The sequence below is a fragment of the Somniosus microcephalus genome, chromosome 5, assembly GCF_052327205.1.
Source record: "Somniosus microcephalus isolate GS21.2 chromosome 5, FLI_Smic_1.0, whole genome shotgun sequence".
In the NCBI taxonomy this organism is placed as follows: Eukaryota; Metazoa; Chordata; class Chondrichthyes; order Squaliformes; family Somniosidae; genus Somniosus; species Somniosus microcephalus.
The window spans coordinates 108,834,921-108,860,145 of NC_140991.1; the positions used below are offsets into that span (position 1 = coordinate 108,834,921).

Sequence of the window (25,225 nt, forward strand, 5' to 3'; positions counted from 1 at the left end):
TTCACATGTGTACAGAAAACGGGTGAGACTATTGATCAGTATGTGACTGAACTGAGAAACAGAAGCAAATCGTGTGAATTTGGGGGACTGACAGACTCGCTGATAAAAGACAGACTGGTGTGTGGTATTCCAGATAATGGTCTAAGGGAAAGACTGCTAAGAGAGCAAGATCTAGACCTGGGAAAAGCCATAGCACTGTGTAGGGCTACAGAAACTGTGAAGTCACAGGCAAAGGAGCTGTTCAGTGACAGTAGCTACAACGTGGATGCAGTGAGAAAGAACGGATACAAACCGTTTAACAAAAAGCGCCAATGTGAAAAAAGAGGCGTGGCCAGCGAACAAAAATGAAAGGGACAATCGAAAGTAATGTAGTCGATGCGGTACACAGCATCCACCAAAAAAGTGTCCAGCATATGGTAAAAAATGCAATAGTTGCAACAAAAACAACCATTACGCCCGTTGCTGCAAGAACCAAGTGCAACAAAGCAAGGTCCATGCAGTAGATGAAAGCGACATAGAGGAGTTCTATGTAGATGTTGTGTCTGAAAACAAAAAAGAAGAAAGAGACTGGATGTTGACACTAAAAGTGAATGACATACACATTCCATTTAAATTGGATACTGGAGCACAAGTTAATGTGATATCAGAGACTGATTTTAAGAAAATTAGACCCAGACCAAAGATACATGGAATCAAAGTGAAAGTGACAGGATACTCAGGTACGGAAATACCAGTGAAAGGAAGATGCATTGTCAAAGTGACACACAAGGACAGAGAGCACACGTTAGCATTAATCGTGGTGCCAAAGGAGGTGCAAGCCATACTAGGTTTAAAAACCTGTGAGAGACTGAACCTGGTAAAGAGAGTCCTCGTTGTGGAAAGCGAAGGAGAGACAGTCTATGATGAACTCATGAAAGAGTACAAAGACCTATTTAAGGGTCTAGGCTGCATTCCAGGAGAACACATGATCAGAGTAGATAAAAGTATGACGCCGGTCATACATCCATGCAGAAAAGTTCTGTTTGCTCTTCAAAAACAACTGAAGGCAGAGTTGGACAGGATGGAAAGCCTGAACGTGATTCAGAAGATAGATGAGCCAACTGAGTGGGTGAGTTCCCTCGTCGTAGTGGACAAAAAGAATGGAAAGCTCAGAATTTGCCTGGATCCAAGAGATCTAAACAGAGCAATAAAGAGAGAGCACTTCAAGCTTCCTACACGTGAGGAAATCATGGCACAGTTTGCAAATGCAAAATACTTCAGCAAGTTAGATGCATCATCAGGATTTTGGCAGATGAAGCTGGTCGAAGCAAGTTCAAGACTGTGCACGTTCAACAGTCCATTTGGCAGATACAGATTCCTAAGGTTACCATTTGGCATTGCCTCAGCTCCTGAAGTGTATCGCAAGACTATCCATATGATCTATGAGCACCTGGAGGGAGTTGATACATCAATGGATGACATCATAGTATGGGGAACCACGAGAACTGAGCATGACGAGAGACTGAAAAAAGTGCTGGAAGCAACAAGGAAAACAAACCTGAAGCTGAATAGAGAGAAATGCCAGCTCGGGGTGACAGAACTGACATTCGTGGGAGATATCCTTAGCGGTGAGGGCATCAGACCAGATCCCAGAAAGGTGTCCGCCATTGAGAATATGCCAAGGCCACAATGCAAAAAGGACATGCAGAGGTTTAATGGAATGATCAACTACATGGGTAAATTCATATCCAACCTCTCAGAAAAGATGGCGCCACTGAAAAGACTAACTGAAAAGAACATAGAATGGGAATGGAATCATGAGCATGAGAAGTCATGGAGCGATCTAAAGAAACTGCTCACAGAGGAACCAGTTCTGAGGTTTTATGACCCAGCGAGACCCATCAAGATATCATCAGATGCATCACAGAGTGGGCTCGGTACCGTTCTTCTGCAAAAATATGACTACTGGCAACCTATTGCATATGCATCGCGCTCAATGACAGACGCGGAGACGCGATATGCTCAAATAGAAAAGGAGCTGCTCAGCATCACATACGCCTGTGAAAGATTTCACCAGTTTGTGGCAGGACAAGCAATCAGTGTAGAGACTGACCATAAGCCCTTGATTGCATTGTTCCAAAAGCCACTAAATAGCTGTCCGCTTAGAATACAAAGAATGATGATCAGGCTGCAACGCTATACACTGAATGTTGCGTACACACCGGGTAAGCTGATGTATACAGCAGACACGTTGTCCAGAGCTGTAGACCCAAGTGAGCCCGCAAACACCACAATGGATGAAAAAGTGAACGCCTACGTGGACATGATCACAAGTGCACTGCCCATAGCAGATACAAAAATGGAGCTCATAAAGACTGAGACAAACAAAGATGAAACAATGAGACGACTGAGGAAAAGCATCTTGGATGGATGGCCCAACATGACGAAAGACTGCTCACCTGACATAGCAGAGTACTGGAACTGCAGGGCGGAACTATCAGAGGTCGATGACATCATCTACAAAGGAAGTAAAATAGTTATCCCAAAGAGTCTGAGAAAAGAGATGCTAAAAAGGATCCATGGAGGACATCTGGGAATCGAAAAGTGTAAGAAAAGAGCACGAGAGGTGATGTACTGGCCACGAATCAACCAAGATGTGACAAATGAGGTGTCAAACTGCACAATATGCCTGAAATATCGAGCAAGCAATCTGGTAGAACCACTAAAGCCACACCCAGCACCAGACAGACTTTACCAGAAGGTAGGCGCTGACCTCTTCGTATGTCAAGGGAAGGACTATCTTGTAGTCACAGACTATTACTCCCTGTATCCAGAGGTTTGTAGACTGCACACCACCACTGCAGATGCTGTGATAACATGTATGAAAGCCATATTCTCCAGACATGGCGTGGCAAGCGAGGTCTTCACAGACAACGGACCTCAGTTTTACAATGCAAGTTTCCGACACTTTGCCAAAGAGTGGGACTTTGTCCACACAACGTCAAGTCCTCCCTTTCCACAGTCCAATGGTCTAGTGGAAAAATCGGTCCAGACAGTGAAAAGACTGATGTACAAGGCAAAAGACAGTGGAACTGACTTCTACCAGAGCATGCTTGTATACCGCACAACGCCGCTCGAGTGTGGTAAGTCACCAGCCCAACTCCTTATGGGACGTCGGCTAAGGTCAAACCTACCCATCCCGGAGAACCTCCTGAAAACAAAAGAGGGGGAGAAAGTGAGGAAGTTCAAAGAGCAACAGAAAGAAAAGCAAAAGTACTACTATGACAGAGGAACACAAAACCTACCTGAACTCCACATTGGTGACCAAGTAAGGTTCAAAGACAAAGCAAACACATGGACTCAGAAGGGAACTGTCCTGAGTGAAGTTCAACCAAGATCATACACCATTCAGACAGATGAGGGTGCTGTTCTGAGAAGAAATCGTCGAGATCTTCTCATGGGACCAGCCACAGCAGGTCAAGAGACTGATACTGTTGAACAACCTGATCACACAGCTGAGAACCAATCATCTGAGGCAACAACTCAGATTCAAGGACAATCAATCAGAAAATCCTCAAGACACGTGAAGCCTCCTGAGAGACTCATTGAGTAAATTTAAGGACTATTGTTAAAGAAGGAAGTAATGTTATCTTATTCTTTCTTCAAGTTCTAGTGTATTGACATATTTCATGTGAACACACAAAGCAAGGTTAAAAAACCTTGATCATGATAATGATAATGTAAGTTCATTAAGTGTTACAGTTAAAATGCAGATTAATACAAAGAAAACATGTTGTTAGTTAAAAGTAAAATACTTTTGTTTTAAGAAAAGGAGATGTAATGATATCAGCAAATAGAGATGGTATTTGCCTGTTTGATTATGATGCCTTACCAGCATGTTTGCATGTATTGATTGCTTGTGCCTGACCAGCAGAGGGCATGTGACCGAGACAAGCAAGGCAGTTTAGTTTAGTTTCAGTTTCGTTCTAGATGCATCACTAGCATGATGTCTCCTGTAAATGCTGTATAAAGAGTTGAACAGACTTTGGATTAAAAGACATTCTCTTTCATAAATATCTCATCATTGAACCCACAAAGAAATCAATACACTTATGTTCTTATGAACTAGCAACTCATGTCTCTGTCCTTCATTGGTTGTACCTACATATATTACATTTTTGGCAATGAGGATGAGATGGTAAAGCCATTTTAGGGATCATGGAAGGACACCGTGTTCAACCTTCGAGTGGACAAGTTTAAGGTGCACAGGTAGCATGCTGAGTCACTGTTCAACGGGATCAGGACAATCATGGCTGCGCCTACGGGATTCATCGGAAACCTCGGCATGTATGACCGAGCTCGCGAACTATTCAGTTCTTACATTGAGCAGATGGAGAATTTATTTTAAGGCCAATAACATTATTTAGGCCGAAGACGCAGATGAGAATGTTCAAGCTCAAAATCAAGTAATTTGTGAACGGAAAAAAGCAATTTTTCTAATGAAGATCAGACCAGATATCTACGGAATGTTGACAAACCTACTTGCACCAGGGAAAGTGAAGGATGCATCATTTAAAGACATTGTCGAGAAACTCAAGGGCCATTTTGACCCTAAGCCATTCGAAATAGCAGAGAGCTATAAGTTTGGAACCAGAAACCAAAAACAAAGTGAAACCATCAGTGAGTACATTGTAGCTCTTAAGTACTTGTCTTTGCATTGTAACTTTGGCACATTTTTGGATCATGTATTGCGAGATAATTTGTGTGTGGACTGGGGGATGAGCGCACACAGTCCAAGTTACTGAACACTCCAAACCTAACATTTGACATAGCATGCAAAATTGCCCTATCTATGGAGTTGGCATCTAAGAATGCTAGGGAGCTCCGTCCAACTCAAGTGACTAGTGCAACTGAGGTCTACAGTCACAAAGCCACCGCCAAACCTAAAGCTGTAAGACCAAGTCAAAAGCATGTCAGTGAGAGCAGTTCAGTGAATTGTTATTGCTGCAATGGAAATCACTCACCACATTCCTGCCAATACAGAAATGCGAAGTGTTTTCACTGCCAGAAGCAAGGCCATATTTCAACAGCTTGCAGAGCTAGATCGAAAGCAGGAAGTAAGAACCATTCTAGTGGCAATGCAAAGCAGCAGGGAGGTGTTCAAAATATTGAAGTAAACATACCTGATGTTGAAGAACTAGGCATGTACAGTATCTATGCCACTAGCGGCAACACCAGCAGTCATGAGAAAGACTTCCATACAAAACTTTTGATCAATGATCAATATATTGATACAGGAAACTTTGGTTTATCCGGAGGTTGTATGTCCGGAAACCTCGATCTACCGGCAGAAATCAGGAGCCGTTTTGTTAGGTTTTTTTTCTTCTCGTGGCTTTGCTTTCAACAGTCGGGCTCTGGAAAGTCTCCCTGAAGCTGTTGCTAAGCTACAGAGACGCTTCCAAGGTACGGGCCAACTGTTTACAAGCTGTTGCTAAGCAACAGTGTTTGTTGTCAGATACGGAGATGAAAACCTCCGTATGCTTCAACATTAACTTTGTATGTCCGGCAGTTTTGATAGATCGGCAACAGCTCAGTCCCGTCGGTGCCGGATATAACAAAGTTTCCTGTATGTGTATTGACATGGTGGTGGACTGCTCTATCATGAGTAAGGACACATATGAGAGTAAGTTTAATCAAATACCACTTACAAACAGTACCATAGAGTTAAAAACCTACTCCGGAGAAATCCTAGAGACATGTGGACAAATGGAACGTACAGTTCAACACAATGGCCAGTCAGTAAAGCTGCCTATTATTGTAGCGAGCTACAACAACAGGCCAACCCTCATGGGCAAAGACTGGTTGAGAAAGTTAAAACTAGACTGGAAAAACATCTTCAGTGTAGATACTTCAAAGAAGCAACTCGACACAATGCTGAAAAAGTATGAAAGCATATTCACAGACAGTTATGAGGACATCATTGGGTATGACGTGCATATCTGCATCAAGTCCAATGCAAAGCCTGTTTATTGTAAGGCAAGACCGGTCCCCTATGCGTTGAAAAGTCAGGTGGAGGAAGAGCTAGAGGAACTGAAAGAGAATGGAGTGCTAGCAAAAACTGACAAAAGTGAATGGGCTACCCTGATTGTGGTAGTGCCCAAAGCAGACAAAACTGTACGCTTGTGTGGTGACTGCAAAGTTACTATCAACCAAGCAGTTGATGATGAGCAGTACCCGTTACCTACATCGCAAGATTTGTATGCAGCACTCTCTGGGTCAAAGGTTTTCTCCAAGCTTGACCTGTCGCACGCTTACGCTCAACTGAATGTTGACAAAGAGAGTCATCAGTATCTCACAATCAACACACACTAGGGACAGTACTCATACACCAAGCTGCCATATGGTGTAAAGTCCTCCCCCACAATCTTCCAGGCTACGAGGGATAAGATTTTGCAAGGAGTTCCAAATTGCTTATAGAATCAAGATGTGTTGATTGCAACAAGCAGCGAGGAAGAAAATGTAGAAGTGCTAGATTTAGTGCTTCAAAGGTTGAATTCCCACAATGTCAAATTGAAAAGGAGCAAATGTGCTTTTGTGCAGCCCAAGGTTGTGTACCTTGGTCTGAAAGTTGCTCCAAATACCTTGCAACCAGTTAAGGAAAAGGTTGATGCTGTCATCGATGCTCCAAAGCCACAGAATGTGTCTGAGTTAAGGGGGAAAAATTCAGTGGCGCCCCCTTTGGGGTGCTAACTTTGCCGGGGCTCTACTTTTAGCGCCCTGAAAAAGTTAGCACCACCCATGCCATAAATTCAGTGGTATCGTCCCAAGCAGGAGGCACGGCTGGTAGCACTCACCCTCCTCCCTGGGGCTCTACAAGTGAATATTGTGACGTTACGTGGATCAGCGCCACGCACGTCGGCACATAGCACAGCGGTAGTACAGGCCTCCCTCCCCTGATTAAAGGGGAGGGGCCTAGCATTGCGTGTACCGGAGCCCTGCTGGACCACTGGGGAACGGAGTGCCGGGAAAGCAGCCCGGTACTCAAGAGGAGAGCCAGGCTGAGCGATCGCGGCTGGTACCCTGAATAAAAAAGGGAAAGGGGGCAGGTGCTGGCAGGCAGCCCAAAAAAAAATCGCTGCCCGACACCTACCCTTTAACTTACGCTGCCACAGCTGCACAAACGCCACCCTGACCCTGTCGGACATATCGTCTGGCGATAGGTCAGGGGGCGCAATTGAAGATTGTGGCCGGGGCGCGAGTGGGGCGCTGTGCATGGTGATGACATCATCGCCAAAGGCACAGCTCCATGGGGCGCTACCGGCTACTGCCGCCGCTAACCTCCCGCTGAATTTCGCAGGAGGCGTCAGCGGCACCGCGCCCGGGTGCTAGGAGTTTTGCGACCCCGTTAGCACCCCCTTGGGGGGGTGCTAACAGGAGGCGCAAAGCAATCCAATTTTTCCCCCAAGATCTTTCCTTGGAATGGTCCAATACTACGCACATTTCTTACCTGAGTTAGCGACCATGTTAGCTCCATTGCACAAGCTCCTCAAGAAGGATGTCCAGTGGAAGTGGATAAAAGCGCAACAGGAAGCTTACGACACTTGTAAGAGAAGTCTCTCTAGCGATGCTCTGCTTGTGCACTATGACACAGAGCGTGAGCTTAAGTTAGCATGTGATGCTTCTAGTTATGGTGTGGAAGCTGTCATAAGCCATGTAATATATGATGGCTAAAAGAAACCAATCGCATTCGCATCGCGAACCCTCACAAGCAGCGAAAGAAACTACGTGCAAATTGAAAAGGAAGCACTCACCTTAGTGTTTGGAATCAAGAAATTCCAACAGGTTCCTGATTGGCAGAAAGTTTACCCTGATAACCGATCACAAACTGCTCCTAGCAGCATTGGGACCCAAATCTGCCATCCCTGCAATGGCCGCATCAAGAATGCAACATTGGGCAGTGTTGTTGTCACAAAATGACTACACGATTGAGTATCGCACTTCAAAGCAGAACACAATCGCAGATGCCTTGTCCAGGTTGCCCTCATGTGCTGGGAGTGAATGTGTTATTTTCACACTAGATGCAGTTGACAAAGACTTTCCCGTGAATGCAACTGAGATTGCAGATGAGACTCAGAAAGACTCAGTACTGAAAAGAGTGTATGAAAACACCTTGAATGGATGGACTGATCAGTGTCTGGACACAGAGTTGAAACCGTTCCATAACCGCTGTACTGAATTGTCTTGTGAGCAAGGTTGTATTTGAGAGGGGAATACCTGTATTGATTTCTTTGTGGGTTCAATGATGAGACATTTATAAAAGAGAATGACTTTTAATCTAAGGTTTGTTCAAGACTTTATACAGCTTTTTACAGGAGACCTTGCTTCAGCTCCAGCTAAAGTGAAACTGATACTCTCCTGCTTGTCTCGGTCACATGACCTCTGCTGGTCAGGCACAAGCAATCAATACATGCAATCATGCTATTAAGGCATCATAAACGAACAGGCAAATACCATCTCTATTTGCTGATATCATTACATCTCCTTTTCTTAAAACAAAAGTATTTTACTTTTAACTAACAACATGTTTTCTTTGTATTAATCTGCATTTTAACTGTAACACTTAATGAACTTACATTATCATTATCATGATCAAGGTTTTTTAACCTTGCTTTGTGTGTTCACATGAAATATGTCAATACACTAGAACTTGAAGAAAGAATAAGATAACATTACTTCCTTCTTTAACAATAGTCCTTAAATTTGCTCAATGAGTCTCTCAGGAGGCTTCACGTGTCTTGAGGATTTTCTGATTGATTGTCCTTGAATCTGAGTTGTTGCCTCAGATGATGTGTTCTCAGCTGTGTGATCAGGTTGTTCAACAGTATCAGTCTCTTGACCTGCTGTGGCTGGTCCCATGAGAAGATCTCGATGATTTCTTCTCAGAACAGCACCCTCATCTGTCTGAATGGTGTATGATCTTGGTTGAACTTCACTCAGGACAGTTCCTTTCTCCGTCCATGTGTTTGTTTTGTCTTTGAACCTTACTTGGTCACCAGTGTGGAGTTCAGGTAGGTTTTGTGTTCCTCTGTCATAATAGTACCTTTGCTTTTCTTTCTGTTGTTCTTTGAACTTCCTCACTTTCTCCCCCTCTTTTGTTTTCAGGAGGTTCTCCGGGATGGGTAGGTTTGACCTTAGCCGACGTTCCATCAGGAGTTGGGCTGGTGACATACCACACTCGAGCGGCGTTGTGCGGTATACAAGCATGCTTTGGTAGAAGTCAGTTCCACTGTCTTTTGCCTTGTACATCAGTCTTTTCACTGTCTGGACCGATTTTTCCACTAGTCCATTGGAGTGTGGATAGTGAGGACTTGACGTTGTGTGGACAAAGTCCCACTCTTTGGCAAAGTGTCGGAAATTTGCATTGTTAAACTGGGGTCCGTTGTCTGTGAAGACCTCGCTTGCCACGCCATGTCTGGAGAATATGGCTTTCATACTTCTTATCACAGCTTCTGCAGTGGTGGTGTACAGTCTACAAACCTCTGGATACAGGGAGTAATAGTCTGTGATGACAAGATAGTCCTTCCCTTGACATACGAAGAGGTCAGCGCCTACCTTCTGGTAAGGTCTGTCTGGTGCTGGGTGTGGCTTTAGTGGTTCTACCGGATTGCTTGCTCGATATTTCAGGCATATTGTGCAGTTTGACACCTCATTTGTCACATCTTGGTTGATTCGTGGCCAGTACATCACCTCTCGTGCTCTTTTCTTACACTTTTCGATTCCCAGATGTCCTCCATGGATCTTTTTTGCATCTCTTTTCTCAGACTCTTTGGGATAACTATTTTACTTCCTTTGTAGATGATGTCTTCGACCACTGATAGTTCCGCCCTGCAGTTCCAGTACTCTGCCATATCAGGTGAGCAGTCTTGCTTCATGTTGGGCCATCCATCCAAGATGCTTTTCCTCAGTCGTCTCATTTTTTCATCTTTGTTTGTCTCAGTCTTTATGAGCTCCATTTTTGCATCTGCTATGGGCAGTGCACTTGTGATCATGTCCACGTAGGCGTTCACTTTTTCATCCATTGTGGTGTTTGCGGGCTCACTTGGGTCTACAGCTCTGGACAACGTGTCTGCTGTATACATCAGCTTACCCGGTGTGTACGCAACATTCAGTGTATAGCGTTGCAGCCTGATCATCATCCTTTGTATTCTAAGCGGACAGCTATTTAGTGGCTTTTGGAACAATGCAATCAAGGGCTTATGGTCAGTCTCTACACTGATTGCTTGTCCTGCCACAAACTGGTGAAATCTTTCACAGGCGTATGTGATGCTGAGCAGCTCCTTTTCTATTTGAGCATATCGCGTCTCCGCGTCGGTCATTGAGCGCGATGCATATGCAATAGGTTGCCAGTAGTCATATTGTTGCAGAAGAACGGCACCGAGCCCACTCTGTGATGCATCTGATGATATCTTGATGGGTCTCGCTGGGTCATAAAACCTCAGAACTGGTTCCTCTGTGAGCAGTTTCTTTAGATCGCTCCATGACTTCTCATGCTCATGATTCCATTCCCATTCTATGTTCTTTTCAGTTAGTCTTCTCAGTGGCGCCATCTTTTCTGAGAGGTTGGATATGAATTTACCCATGTAGTTGATCATTCCATTAAACCTCTGCATGTCCTTTTTGCATTGTGGCCTTGGCATATTCTCAATGGCGGACACCTTTCTGGGATCTGGTCTGATGCCCTCACTGCTAAGGATATCTCCCATGAATGTCAGTTCTGTCACCCCGAGCTGGCATTTCTCTCTATTCAGCTTCAGGTTTGTTTTCCTTGTTGCTTCCAGCACTTTTTTCAGTCTCTCGTCATGCTCAGTTCTCGTGGTTCCCCATACTATGATGTCATCCATTGATGTATCAACTCCCTCCAGGTGCTCATAGATCATATGGATAGTCTTGTGATACACTTCAGGAGCTGAGGCAATGCCAAATGGTAACCTTAGGAATCTGTATCTGCCAAATGGAGTGTTGAACGTGCACAGTCTTGAACTTGCTTCGTCCAGCTTCATCTGCCAAAATCCTGATGAAGCATCTAACTTGCTGAAATATTTTGCATTTGCAAACTGTGCCATGATTTCCTCACTTGTAGGAAGCTTGAAGTGCTCTCTCTTTATTGCTCTGTTTAGATCTCTTGGATCCAGGCAAATTCTGAGCTTTCCATTCTTTTTGTCCACTAGGACGAGGGAACTCACCCACTCAGTTGGCTCATCTATCTTCTGAATCACATTCAGGCTTTCCATCCTGTCCAACTCTGCCTTCAGTTGCTTTTGAAGAGCAAACGGAACTTTTCTGCATGGATGTATGACCGGTGCCATACTTTTATCTACTCTGATCGTGTGTTCTCCTGGAATGCAGCCTAGACCCTTAAATAGGTCTTTGTACTCTTTCATGAGTTCATCATAGGCTGTCTCTCCTTCGCTTTCCACAACGAGGACTCTCTTTACCAGGTTCAGTCTCTCACAGGCTTTTAAACCTAGTATGGCTTGCACATCCTTTGGCACCACGATTAATGCTAGCGTGTGCTCTCTGTCCTTGTGTGCCACTTTGACAATGCATTTTCCTTTCACTGGTATATCAGTACCTGAGTATCCGGTCACTTTCACTTGTATTCCATGTAACTTTGGTCTGGGTCTAATTCTCTTAAAATCCGTCTCTGATATCACATTAACTTGTGCTCCAGTATCCAATTTAAATGGAATGTGTATGTCATTCACTTTTAGTGTCAACATCCAGTCTCTTTCTTCTTTTTTGTTTTCAGACACAACATCTACATAGAATTCCTCTATCTCGCTTTCATCTACTGTATGGACCTTGCTTTGTTGCGCTTGGTTCTTACAGCAACGGGCATAATGGTTGTTTTTGTTGCATCTATTGCATGTTTTACCATATGCTGGACACTTTCTTGGTGTATGCTGTGTACCGCATCGACTACATGACTTCCGATTGTCCCTTTCATTTTCGTTTGCTGGCCACGCCTCTTTTTTCACATTGGCGCTCTCTTTGTTAAACGGTTTGTATCCGTTCTTTCTCACTGCATCCACGTTGCAGCTACTGTCACTGAACAGCTCCTTTGCCTGCAACTTCACAGTCTCTGTAGCCCTACACAGTGCTATGGCTTTTCCCAGGTCTAGATCTTGCTCTCTTAGCAGTCTTTCCCTTAGACCATTATCTGGAATACCACACACCAGTCTGTCTTTTATCAGCGAGTCTGTCAGTCCCCCAAATTCACACGATTTGCTTCGGTTTCTCAGTTCAGTCACATACTGATCAATAGTCTCGCCCGTTTTCTGTACACGTGAAAAATTTGTACCTCTCAAAGGTCACGTTGCGTTTAGGTATGCAGTAGGCCTCAAACTGTTCCATTATTTTATCTAGCTTCATTTTGTCTCCATCAACATCAAATGTGAAGTTATTATACACCTCGATCGCTTCATCACCCACGACATGTAAGAACACGGACGATTTCTGTTTATCACTTTTCTCGTCAGCTCCGATTGCCGCTAAATACAACCCCAAACGCTGTTTGAACTTTCTCCAATTTTCAGCCACATTACCTGACAACTGAAGCGTCGCTGGTGGGTGTAATCCTTCCATTTTTTCACTTTGTTAGCTATTCTCCAAGGTAAGTAACGATTTTCTCTTTTGGCTTGCTAATCTGTGGAGAGCTGATTCAACTTACGATTTTTTTTATCGATTTTTTTTTTTTCGATTTTTTTTTTTTTTTTTCTTTTTTTTTCGATTCTCTTTCATCCACTTCTGACACCATGTATTGATTTCTTTGTGGGTTCAATGATGAGACATTTATAAAAGAGAATGACTTTTAATCTAAGGTTTGTTCAAGACTTTATACAGCTTTTTACAGGAGACCTTGCTTCAGCTCCAGCTAAAGTGAAACTGATACTCTCCTGCTTGTCTCGGTCACATGACCTCTGCTGGTCAGGCACAAGCAATCAATACATGCAATCATGCTATTAAGGCATCATAAACGAACAGGCAAATATCATCTCTATTTGCTGACATCATTACAATACCTACTTTTTTTTAAGGGAAAAGCAGTGTAACATATTATCACATGGTTTAGTATGAGCATGCTCAGTTCACTCTGGCCTAGTAAAGCAAGCTCATGAATTAGCAACTCGTGTCTCTGTCCTTCATTTGTTCTACCCACATATATTACACTGCCCAACATCCAAGCTGTGCTGCTGAGGAAAACCAGCTGGGAGCACCAAGAGCATGTAAAGCAGCCAAGAATTAATCTGATAACCAAAGTCTCTTTTTAAAAACACCTACTATCAGTGAAAGGGCCGGTTACTGTCTGCAGAGAGGCGCCAAGTTTAGTTTATTGAGCGGTTTGCCTTGCAGTGTTGCTTGGGTCTCTGTTGAGCAAATAGGCGTTTCTCCGCTTACTATGAGTTGTATGTTTGTTTTCTTTTCTCTGTGTTCAGTAAGTGCCCTTTAGCGGGTCCCCTCTGATTCCAGGATTCTTCCTGTTGCACAGACTCTACTGTGATTTTGGATCAGGACGATTTCTAAACACCTAAAGGTATCGGCCGCTCCCATACATGCGGAGCAGGAGCAGTCCTGACATGTTGTAAGTGGTGGGGACTGTAGATCCAGTGCAGATAGACACTGAGATCCGAGTTAAAATCGAGCCCAGATCAAAGTTTACTTTGTCTAATGGCTATAAGGGTCCTATGTGAAATGAGTTTGGGCAGTCACAATCCATAGTATAAAATTCCCCCATTTACTACTGATTGGCATTAAATTAGGAATCTCACTCCAATGCTATAGGATGCCTGGCACAGGAAGTATAAAATGTTACATTGGTGGAGGATGGACTGCTTGTTACTAAAGAGCATTACCCTGCATTTAACATGCCATGCCTGATTTGGAGTGCCCCTTGCTGGCACTAAATAAGCACAAAAATCACGTTAAACAAATGTAAATAGTTGTGTCAGCTGTGGCTCAGTGGGTAGCACACTCGCCTCTGACTCTAGAAGGTTGTGGGTTCACAGTCCCACTCTAGGGACTTGAGCACATATAGCTAGGCTGACACTCCAGTGCAGTGCTGAGGGAGCGCTGCACTGTCGGAGGTGCCGTCTTTCGGATGAGACATTAAACCGAGGCCCCGTCTGCTCTTTCAGGTGGACGTAAAAGATCCCATGGCACTATTTCGAAGAAGAGCAGGGGAGTTATCCCTGCTGTCCTGGCCAATATTTATCCCTCAACCAACATAACAAAAACAGATTATTTGGTCATTATCACATTGCTGTTTGTGGGAGCTTGCTGTGCACAAATTGGCTGCGCTGTTTCCCACATTACAACAGTGACTCCACTTCAAAAGTACTTCATTGGCTGTAAAGCGCTTTGAGACGTCTGGTGGTCGTGAAAGGCGCTATATAAATGCAAGTCTTTTACATTTCAAATGCACAAGATTGTCGTACAGTACATAATGCTTTGAGTTACAAGGCTTCTTTGGTTAGTGTGATCACAACAGATATTCCTGAGGGTGATTTTAGTATCTCTGTAGTACTTGAATTTTAAAGAACATTAGCAAATAATTTACTACTGTGTACATCCTTTCAGATATTGCCCATTGCCTATCATTTTTGAAGGATTATCTTTTCCGTGTATTTGAAAGGAATATTCCATATATAAACTGCAACACACTTCTACACAAAAGCAACCACACAGCTATCAAAGAAGGAACAATATATATTGGCCCTGAAATTAGGATCGGGGGCTTGCCGCGCGTGCAAGCCCCCGATCTGCACTCACCCTGCGCGCCGACATCTGAAGCCCGGGCCTGCTTGCATTTCCTTTCACAGGCCCGGTTCAGCTGTCGGCGCGCTGTGCTAACCTGATCCAGCGGCGTAGTTAGTGCGATGTGCCGGCTGGGATCAGGTGAGCACTGTGCAGCCAATCAGGGGAGGGGAAATTCATTCATGAGTTTGGCAGTAAGAGCTGTCAAACTCATGAAAAGTATGGGCTGCCAAAACACTACTTTAACTTTAAATAAAATTTAAAAAAACATCCCACTGAATATAATAACTATAAATAAGTTTTTTAAAATGTTTTAAACAATTAATCAATTTTTTGAAAAAAATAAATTTTTTAAAAATAGGGTCTAAAACTAAACTTACCATCCTGTAAATTCTTTAAAAATAACAAACCTGTGGAAAAAAAATTTCTACATTGCACTAAAAGCCCACTTACCTGAAAAACTAAACACTTGCGTCTTGTTTTTCCATGCGTAAAGACCGGAGGCCTTTACACGCGTGCAACTTTGAAAAAAAAAAGGAATTTTACTGCGCACGCACTGCCTGTGCAGTCGCGCGCGTTCTGCCTCTGAACCCCTTCGTTTAGAGGGCAGGAAATGCTGGTTTTCCCCGCATGCGCTGTGCATGCTGAAAACCGGCATTTCCTCCGGCCAGACGCGTGAGTACCCCGACCGTACTCACGCGTTGGGACAGGAATTACTGGCCCATTGATCATAAAGCACCAAAAGTCTTCCTCTCAGCATAGAGATGCAAACTGTTACAGTAGTTTCCCTGTCTTTGCTTTCCTAATCCACATTCCCTTCTCTCCTACCCGTGCTTCTCCCTGTTCCCTCTCCACTCCTAATCCTTGTTCTTGTCTGCCTTCCCCATTCGCCTTCCCATACCATCGCCTGTCCCATTCCCCTCTCCCCTGCCTAAGTCCAATTATTCCCCACCCTCTACGCTTACTTGACTTGAATACTGCTCTTGATCTTGACTCCCGAGTCTGGTGCCACGAGAAGTCAGCTATTAATCTCTAACAAGGCAGACAGGTAGCCTGCTCCTCAGACGCCACTAATTCTGCTCTGTGACTAGTCAACTTTAGGTACACAATAATTTCACCGGCAAACTTGAGCTCTGGTTATTTTCACCTTAGCCTTTCCTCCCTGTATCAAAGTGATTTGCCTCTAATTGACACTTTCTTCAGATACTGTCAATGAGACTGGCAATACCCTTTACTGGAACTGTGGGGTGAATTCTCAACCTATTATTCCATGGTATAAAATTTGTTGCATTGCCTTCCCCCACACACAACCTCCCCCTCCCCCACCCTTCCCTTTTTGCTCCTTGTGGAACACTTCCTACACAATGAATACACTCGTATAAAATAACCATGTATTATTAGGAGCAATAATTCATGTATTTTTAAATGGAATGCTATGTATTTACATTTATTTTAATGTTTTGGATCGACTGTTTAGGTGGTTACACTGCAGCAGGTGCTGGACTTTATGGAAACTCTCCTCAACCATCCCCATATGGTTTGAACCCACCACCTTACTTTGAGGTACTGCATCAAAAATCTATTTCTCCTCTTTCAGTTTTATTATATATTAAGGCAGGCAGTAAGGAAAACTAGGTTATGGGTTCTTGCAACACAATTTATATACTCAGAATCTCTCAACATTTTATTGTCAAGACAATGCCAGACAGCAACTAAAATATATTAAACGTTTAATTTCATAAAAACAAAGATGCACATTTTCATAACCTAATCCCATTGATTAACTCAGGAAGCAATTATCTCAGGGTTCACCATTCAACTTCTCCTAATGTTTAAAATATATAATTGTGCGGTGAATTCTTTGTATTCTTTGAATTTTATGTGTGTGAATTATTTTAAGTTAGAAGAACAAGGTGTTCATGCAAAGTATTTAGAATTTTTTTTAGGTGCGCTAGAGTCATATAAGGACAGTAGAATGCAGTCTCCAACTTCCCCCAGACATTCTTCTAAACATAGTTATGTATGTAGAGCAAAGAGGGATCTAAATTTAATATAATTGCGCCTGTTCCGGACATAACGATAACTAATTTAGCAATGTAGAGGTCCCCCACGATCCACACGGACATTCAGGCCACTGATAAATTGGTCAGGGCCTTTTTTTAGGCAGCTGTGAAATGAGTGCGGGCTTTATTTCAACATTTCAGACTTGGACTGGTAAATTGGTTTTGTGATGTGGAAACTCCGACGGGGATTTCCGGGTCTTTAGCAGCCTAACTTTGAACATTTTTTGTATTTGTGGAGTTTGAAGAAGCATCAGTGATCTTCCTAGCTCCATAAAACAACTACTGGCCCGGCCGACCTGATCTCTTTCCCCCTCCTGATCACCATCCCCCCCGCCCCCCTTCCATGAACTTGCCTCTGGGCCTTGGCGTGGGTAAAATGAATAAGTCCCTGATGCAGCTTGCTTGATTTATTCTGATGAGACTCGAGACGAATTTACTTCGGTCCTTAGGCCTCTCTCTTCCTATGTGCCACCGGAATTGCATGCGGTTTTGGGTGCTAAGGAATTTAGGCCCCAGAGTTTTTCTAATAATAATCGATAAGAATGATCTAAGTCAGCTATGGCTACAGAGCTTTACCTTCCATCTCTTTATCTCCATGGAACCTTCTTAAATACCCATTTTCCCCTTCCCTTCTCCAGGGCAGCAAGAGCCACAACTCTACATTCCTACAGCCCAGTCCCCTCTGGCTCACTCAGTGGGATTCTGGAAGCAAAAACTCAGTTCTCTACCTCAGAGAGCTGTGGAGGCTAAGTCATTGAATATATTCAAGGCTGCGATAGACAGATTTTTGAACTACAGGGGAGTCAAGGGTTATAGGGAACAGGTAGAAAAGTGGAGTTGAGGCCAAGATCAGATCAGCCATGATCTTATTGAATGGCGGAGCAGGCTCGAAGGGCTGAATGGCCTACTCCTGCTCCTAGTTCTTATGTTCTTATGTAATCAATCAAGGAGCAGTAAGATCCTGTGATGGAGGGACAGTAGTTTTATATGGATGCATGGTCTAGATGCATCAAATGGCACCCTTTACATTGCCCCAGAATTTTGGGCTTCTCCAAGGGACAGATCTGGTCCCATGCCTGCATTAGCTGTAGGCTGATGATGCTTCATCTATGAAATCTTGCCTCCTGGCAAGATGGCATGGAGGCGGGTTGGGGGCGGGTTGGGCACCCGCCCCCAAATTCTGCCATTTTCCCGGCAGTCCCGCCTCCAAACCCGCCTCCCCAGGGCTGGCAAAATCCAGCCCTAAGAATCAATTCCTGAAGCAGAGACAAAAAATCCAACATTGTCACCAAACGCAAAAAAATGACCAAGTTAAGGCTCCATAATGACCTGGTGTTGCAAAAGATTAGCACGTTGCACCTGGAACTCCTGGATTTCAATCTCCAGCTTTAGCCGACATTCATACCAAGGCTACCTGAAATCAGGTAGTTAACAGGCAGTTTTCTGGCAATCCCTATTTTGAGCCCAGAAGTGTGGGCTTCCCGACGGCTCTGAACCACGCCAGGGTCAGCGAGGCGGGCCGTCGGTCTGCGGGGGGTTGGAGGGGCCGAGATGTCCGGTGTGCAGGTGAGTAATGGGTGCATGTGTGCAGAGGTAAGTGTGTGAGGTGTGTGTAAAGTGTTTTAATAAGTTTTACTTACCTTTACTTCTTCCTGCAGACTTCCTCCCTTCAGGTCTCAGGAGTCCCTCAGCTCATCGGCACAGAAAGCAGAATGGCCGCTGAACTGTCAAATGCTGCAGCCTTCTGCTTTCTGGTCAGGAAGGCTTTCTAATTGAGTCTTGAGTAAAGACACAACTTAGAAGACAGATTGTCAGTGTTTGACAGCTTCACAAAGGCTCTTGGCAGATGGAACGGCACTCGCTGACGTCACCTGTAACTGGCTTTCCCTTAATTGGCCTGCTAAACCCGCTGGAAAATAGTGTGGGTTGGCCACAAGTCGATGGAGGCGGGACTAAAACCCAACAAGTGGGAGTCCCGCCTCCAAAAGCTCCCCATTGACAAAATCCAGCCCAATAAACTTTAACTGTGTTCAACATCAGTTGAGATATATTAGTTAAGCTTGCTGCATCATTCCCCTTGTCTTGATACTGAAGTTAACAATTTTTTTTCTATGCATGGCAACCACCCAATATGATACAGCAAATAGTTTCCAGCAACAGAAAATTGTTAACCTTTCTCTGTGATTTAATTTTGTAGGCTTCTCCCCCTTACTCCTCTGTACTCCAGAGAGATGGAACACATGATCCTACTGGATATCAATCCAACTATCCATCATGCCCACCAGGTCCACCATCTATGCCATATCCACAATATCCAACAAAGCCACCAGGTCCACCATCTATGTCATATCCACAATATCCAACATACCCACCAGGTCCACCATCTATGTCATGTCCACAATATCCAACATACGCAACAGCAGCACAACAACCATATGTTCCTCCACAATATGCTGGCTACCAGAAGGCTACTTCATCCATTGTTTATACCCAGCAAGTTGCTTATGTGGCAGCTTCTCCTCCAATTCCGCCTTACTTTGGCGAACAGCACCAACCTACTTCAACATATGTTGTCAACCAGAAGCATCCTGCAACACCGGTGGTTCTGATGCAGTCTGGCATGGCTGCTACAGTAAATCATATAACCAGTGGTTATCCAACTACAACCATCATCAAACAGCCTTCAAAGAGCCTCACCAAAGAAGTTGCAACTCTTGTCTTGGCGAAAGTTGTACAGCATGCAATTAACCCAAAACCAAGAGATAAGGTATAAAAAGTTGCATTTCATTTTAATATCTATTGTTACTCATCAAACACTTCCTGATTTGAGTCCTATGTTTCAAAAAAATAATTTAAATTTCAAAGCAGTGTACATTAAAAAAAAATCAGTTTTTATCTTCAGAGCCTTCTACGCTGTCCTGCTTCAGACTGAAAGGTGGACTGGTTTGGCCATGGCTATCTCTTTGGTTACTGCTTTGTGACTGAACTCAACCACAACAAAAACAACTTCCACTTATATAGTACCCTCAACTTAGAAAAATGTCTCAAGGTGCTTTACAGAGACAGGAATGGAAACTGAGCCAAAGAAGCAGATATTAGAAGGGGTAACCAAATGCTTGGTCAAAGAGGTGTAGTTTAAGGAGAGTCTTAATGGAGGAGAGGGTGATGATGAGGCAGAGGGTTTAGGGAGGGAATTTGAGTGCCTAACTGTCTGAAGGCACGGTCAACAGTGGTGGGGTGAATGGAGGAGGTATGTAAAAGAGGCCAGAATGAAAGGAGGAATGGAGAGTTCGGGGTGGGGGGTGGGGAGGGAGGGTGCTGGTTGTAGGGCTGGAGGAGGTTACAGAGATGGGGAGGATCGAGGCCATGAAGGGATTTAAACATGAGGATGAGAATTTTAAATTGAAGGCATTGGTGGACCAGAAGCCAATGTAGGTCAGTGATCGGTGAATGGTACTTGGTGTAGGATAGAATATGGACACCAGAGTTTTAGATGAGCTGAGGTTCACAGAGCATGGAGGATGAGAGGACAGCCAGCACATGCAATGGAATAGCCATGTCTGCAGGTGACAAATGCATGGATGATGGCTTCAGTAGCGGATTGGCTGATGTAGGGACAGAGATGGACAATGTTATGGAGTTGGAAATAGGCAGCATTTGTGATGAAGAGAAAATGGAGTTGGGGTCAAATAGGACACCAAGGTTGTGAACAGTGTGAGCTTGAGTCAATGGCTGAGGAGGGGAATGAACTCAATAGCAAGGATACAGAGTTCATCAATGTACATGTGGGAGCTGGCCACATGCCTGCAGGTGATGTCGCCAAAGGTGCAGCATGTAGATGGGGGAGGGGAGGGGAGCCAAGGAAAGATCCTTGGGGGACTCCAGAGGTATCTGTGAGGGGCCCGGAAGAGACACCATTACTGGTAATGCTCTGACTATGATTGGATGGGTAAATGTGAAACCAAACTTAAGGGGGGGAATTTTTCAGAGGGTCAGCGGGCACATTTGGTGGCGGGTTGGGTGGGAATTTTTTTTTTGACACTGGGTAGGGAACCCGCTGCCTTGAGGATGAGTTCATTGAGTGTATTAGGGATGAGTTTCTTGAGCAGTATGTAACTGAACCGACCAGGGGGCAAGCAACCTTAGATCTGGTCCTGTGTAACGAGACAGGATTAATTAAAAATGTCCTAGTAAAGGATCCCCTTGGAATGAGTGACCATAACATGGTTGAATTCCATATTCAATTAGAGGGTGAGAAGGTTGGATCTCAAACAAGCGTGCTAAGCTTGAATAAAGGAGACTATGAAGGAATGAGAGCGGAATTGAGTAGAGTGGATTGGGAAAATAGATTAAAGGGTAAGACGATACATGATCAGTGGTGTACATTTAAGGAGTTATTTTACAACTTCCCAAAAAATATATTCCACTGAGAAGAAAAGGGTGTAAAAGAAAAGACAGCCATCCGTGGCTAAGTAAAGAAATTAAGGATAGTATTCGAATAAAAACAAGGGCATATAAGGTAGCCAAATCTAGTGGGAGGATAGAGGATTGGGAAAACTTTAAAAGACAGCAAAAATAACAAAAAGATTGATTAAGAAAGGGAAGATAGATTATGAAAGTAAATTAGCAAAAAATATAAAAACAGATAGTAAGAGTTTTTATAGTTATATAAAAGAAAAAGGGTGGCTAAAGTAAATGTTGGTCCCTTAGAGGATGAGACCGGGAAATTAATGGTGGGAAATATGGAGATGGCAAAAACACTGAATGAATATTTTATATCAGTCTTTACAGTAGAAGACACTAAGAATATCCCAACACTGGACAAACAGGGGGCTAAAGGGAGGGAGGAGCTAAACATGATCAAAATCACTAAGGAAGTGGTACTCGGTAAAATAATGGGACTCAAGGCGAATAAATCACCTGGACCTGATGGCTTACATCCTAGGGTCTTGAGGGAAGTGGCGGTAGGGATTGTGGATGCATTGGTAATAATTTTCCAAAACTCCCTGGACTCAGCAAAGGTCCCGGCAGACTGGAAAACTGCTAATGTAACACCCTTATTTAAAAAGGGCAGTAGACAGAAGGCTGGAAACTATAGACCGGTTAGCCTAACATCTGTGGTAGGTAAAATTTTGGAGTCCATTATTAAGGAGACAGTAACAGGACATTTGGATAATCATAATTTAATAGGCCAAAGTCAGCATGGTTTTATGAAGGGGAAGTCATGTTTGACAAATTTGCTGGAGTTCTTTGAGGAAGTAACATATAGGGTGGATAAAGGGGAAGCAGTGGACGTAGTGTATTTAGACTTCCAAAAGGCATTTGACAAGGTGCCACACAAAAGATTATTGCTTAAGATAAAAAATCACGGGATTGGGGGTTATATTCTGGCATGGATAGAGGATTGGCTATCTAACAGAAGGCAGAGAGTTGGGATAAATGGTTCATTCTCAGACTGGCAATCAGTAACTAGTGGTGTTCCGCAGGGGTCAGTGCTGGGTCCCCAACTCTTTACAATCTATATTAACGTTTTGGAGGAAGGGACCGAGTGTAACATATCAAAGTTTGCAGATGATACTAAGATGGGAGGGAAAGTAGTGAGTGAGGAGGACATAAAAAACCTGCAAGGAGACATAGACAGGCTAAGTAAGTGGGCAGAGATTTGGCAGATGGAATACAATACTGGAAAGTGTGAGGTTATGCACTTTGGCAGGAAAAATCGTAGAGCAAGTTATTATCTTAATGGCAAGAAACTGGAAAGTACTGAAGTACAAAGGGATCTGGGGGTCCTGGTGCACGAAACTCAAAAGGTTAGTATGCAGGTGCAGCAAGTGATTAAGAAGGCCAATGGAATGTTGGCTTTCATTGCTAGGGGGATAGAATATAAAAATAGGGAGGTATTGCTTCAGTTGTACAAGGTATTGGTGAGACCGCACCTGGAATACTGCGTACAGTTTTGGTGTCCATACTTAAGAAAGGACATACTTGCTCTCGAGTCAGTACAAAGAAGGTTCACTCGGTTAATCCCGGGGATGAGGGGATGGACATATGAGGAGAGGTTGAGTAGATTGGGACTCTACTCATTGGAGTTCAGAAGAATGAGAGGCGATCTTATTGAAACATATAAGATTGTGAAGGGGTTGGATCGGGTGGATGCGGGGAGGATGTTCCCGATGATGGGTGAAACTAGAACTAGGGGGCATAGTCTTAGAATAAGGGGCTGCTCTTTCAAAACTGAGATGAGGAGGAACTACTTCACTCAGAGAGTGGTAGGTCCATGGAATATGCTGCCCCAAAAAGCTGTAGAAGCTACATCATTACATAAATTTAAAACAGAAATAGACAGTTTCCTAGAAGTAAAGGGAATTAAGGGTTACGGGGAGCGGGCAGGAATTTGGACATGAGTCTAGGTTCGGATCAGTCATGGCCCTGTGGGTAGCGGAGCGGGCCCAGGGGCCGTGTAGCCTGATCCTGCTCCTATTTCGTGTGTCTAATTCTGTTAGATTCAGGAGATGGTTCTGTGATAGTAGATTGGCGGTTAGGATCAGATCAGCCATGATCTTATTGAATGGCGGAGCAGGCTCGAGGGGCCGATTGGCCTACTGCTGCTCCTATTTCTTATGTTCTTATGTTCTAACCCGCCTCCATGCTAATCTCCCAGATGTCGGGTCTGTCATCGCGGAACAGACCCGACACCAAGCGGCAAAGAGGCAATTTAGATCATTGGAGAGATTGTTAAGAGGCACTTAAATAGTATTTTAAGCTTACCTTTCAATTTTACGTGTTCCCCCACGGCTTCCCTGCTGCTCGGGGATCACGTCAGCTCAGCATGTCGTGAGTGGATTCAGCATTGAATTACCTGACAGCTGCAAAAGTTGTATAAAAGCTCCCATCTCACGGCTGATCACTTTCCAAGCTCAGAAACTGTTGCTTACCACATTTGGAAGACAGATTGAGCTTTATGCAGCTTGCAAGTGTTGGGAGCCAACTCTCTATCCAGTGCCACCTCATTGGAACAACCTCTCTCAGCATTGACAGATTTGCTCTGTCATCTCACCTTCACCTGCCATCTATTACAGAATGGGTACAGTTTACACTCTCTCACCTTGGTCCTCAGAATCCCACCATGATCAGCCTCAACACCAGCAGAACCAGGCACACCAGAAGCATCAACAACAACACCAACCTTCTCCGCAATCAACTGGTGCTGCACAGGACACAGGGCATCAGTACCCGACCACATTGCTGCCCGGGATGCCAGGGATGGCCTCACCATAGCCAGATTTACTTCACTTGACGCTGTACACCCTGGCTGCCACATGATGCACCAGGTTGGCACCACCCCACACCAACATTATAAAGCATCCCTACAATGCCCAAGTCATTCCTTTCACACTCATCGCCATTGTGGGGTGTACCATTATGTCTCACCATTCACTGCAACTCACTAAGCCACTTCCAAAGGTGCACACAAATCTGTCCAAGAATGCAAAGTGTTGAAAATAAAGATTTCAATGTTTGACAGCACAATAATAGAAACTTCACATGAACATTGGGTAAAACACTCAAGTGCCTACCCTTGTGTGTTGTTAGTTGGTATGATTGGACTAGGATAAGGGTGAGTGTGAGGGGTGGCTTGTGAGATGGGGAAGTGATAATGTAGATAGAGAGGATGGGTGGAGGTGCAAGTAAGTTGGTGTGAGTAAGGATGTGCAGGAGTAGGGTAGGGAAGGCAGAGTGATGGGGATGTGATGAGAGGCACAGCAGAATGAGGCTGAGTGGCTTTGCAGTAACGTTTCGTGATCTACTGGGATCATTAAAAGGTTTGCGCCACTGCAGCCTGGTCCTCCTAACAACATTCCTGCTTGTGTCCTCCTGTGCAATGTGCAACCAGGCTGCATTGATATCCTGGGGAGGTCTCTTCCGCCCATGGGAAGGGAAGAGGACCTCCCTGCGTGCTGTGACTCCCTCCATAAGCAAGGAGGCATGGGAGAGCCTGGGAGCAGCCGTGCACCTCTGTGCAGTGCTTGTCAGTGTTTGCAGCACCTCAATGCTGTAGAACACTGACAGCCAAACTGTCAAGATTAATTTGCGCAAGGTCCCTTTAAGGAAACCGGCTGATGACGCGTCTTCAAATGATGTCATCAGACCTGCTTCCTTCAGTTGGCCGGGAAACGTGCAGGGCGGTCTTATCAAGCCCAATCAGCATAAAATCTTTTCACAGAGTGGGCTGGAGCCAGTAGGGGTTGCACCCCACCACCAACCCCGGCTTGTCTGGAACCGCCTCGGTAGGTGTCTGGGTTGCCTCAGTGATAGCACTCTCGTCTCTGAGTCAGAAGGTTCAAGCCCCACTTCCGCTAGGCCTCACC

General features: G+C 44.3%; 1 protein-coding gene across 2 annotated transcripts in view; it reads left to right on the top strand.

Annotated features, from left to right (window-relative positions):
- LOC147117259 (uncharacterized) overlaps positions 1–25,225 on the top strand; it is a 51,812-nt gene that overhangs the window by 24,246 nt on the left and 2,341 nt on the right. For both annotated transcript variants that reach the window (XM_085988073.1, XM_085988074.1), the window contains exons 2-3: positions 16,271–16,356; positions 19,054–19,623. In XM_085988073.1, the coding sequence (XP_085844199.1) occupies positions 16,271–16,356; positions 19,054–19,623 (656 nt within the window). The remainder of the gene's footprint in view (positions 1–16,270; positions 16,357–19,053; positions 19,624–25,225) is intronic.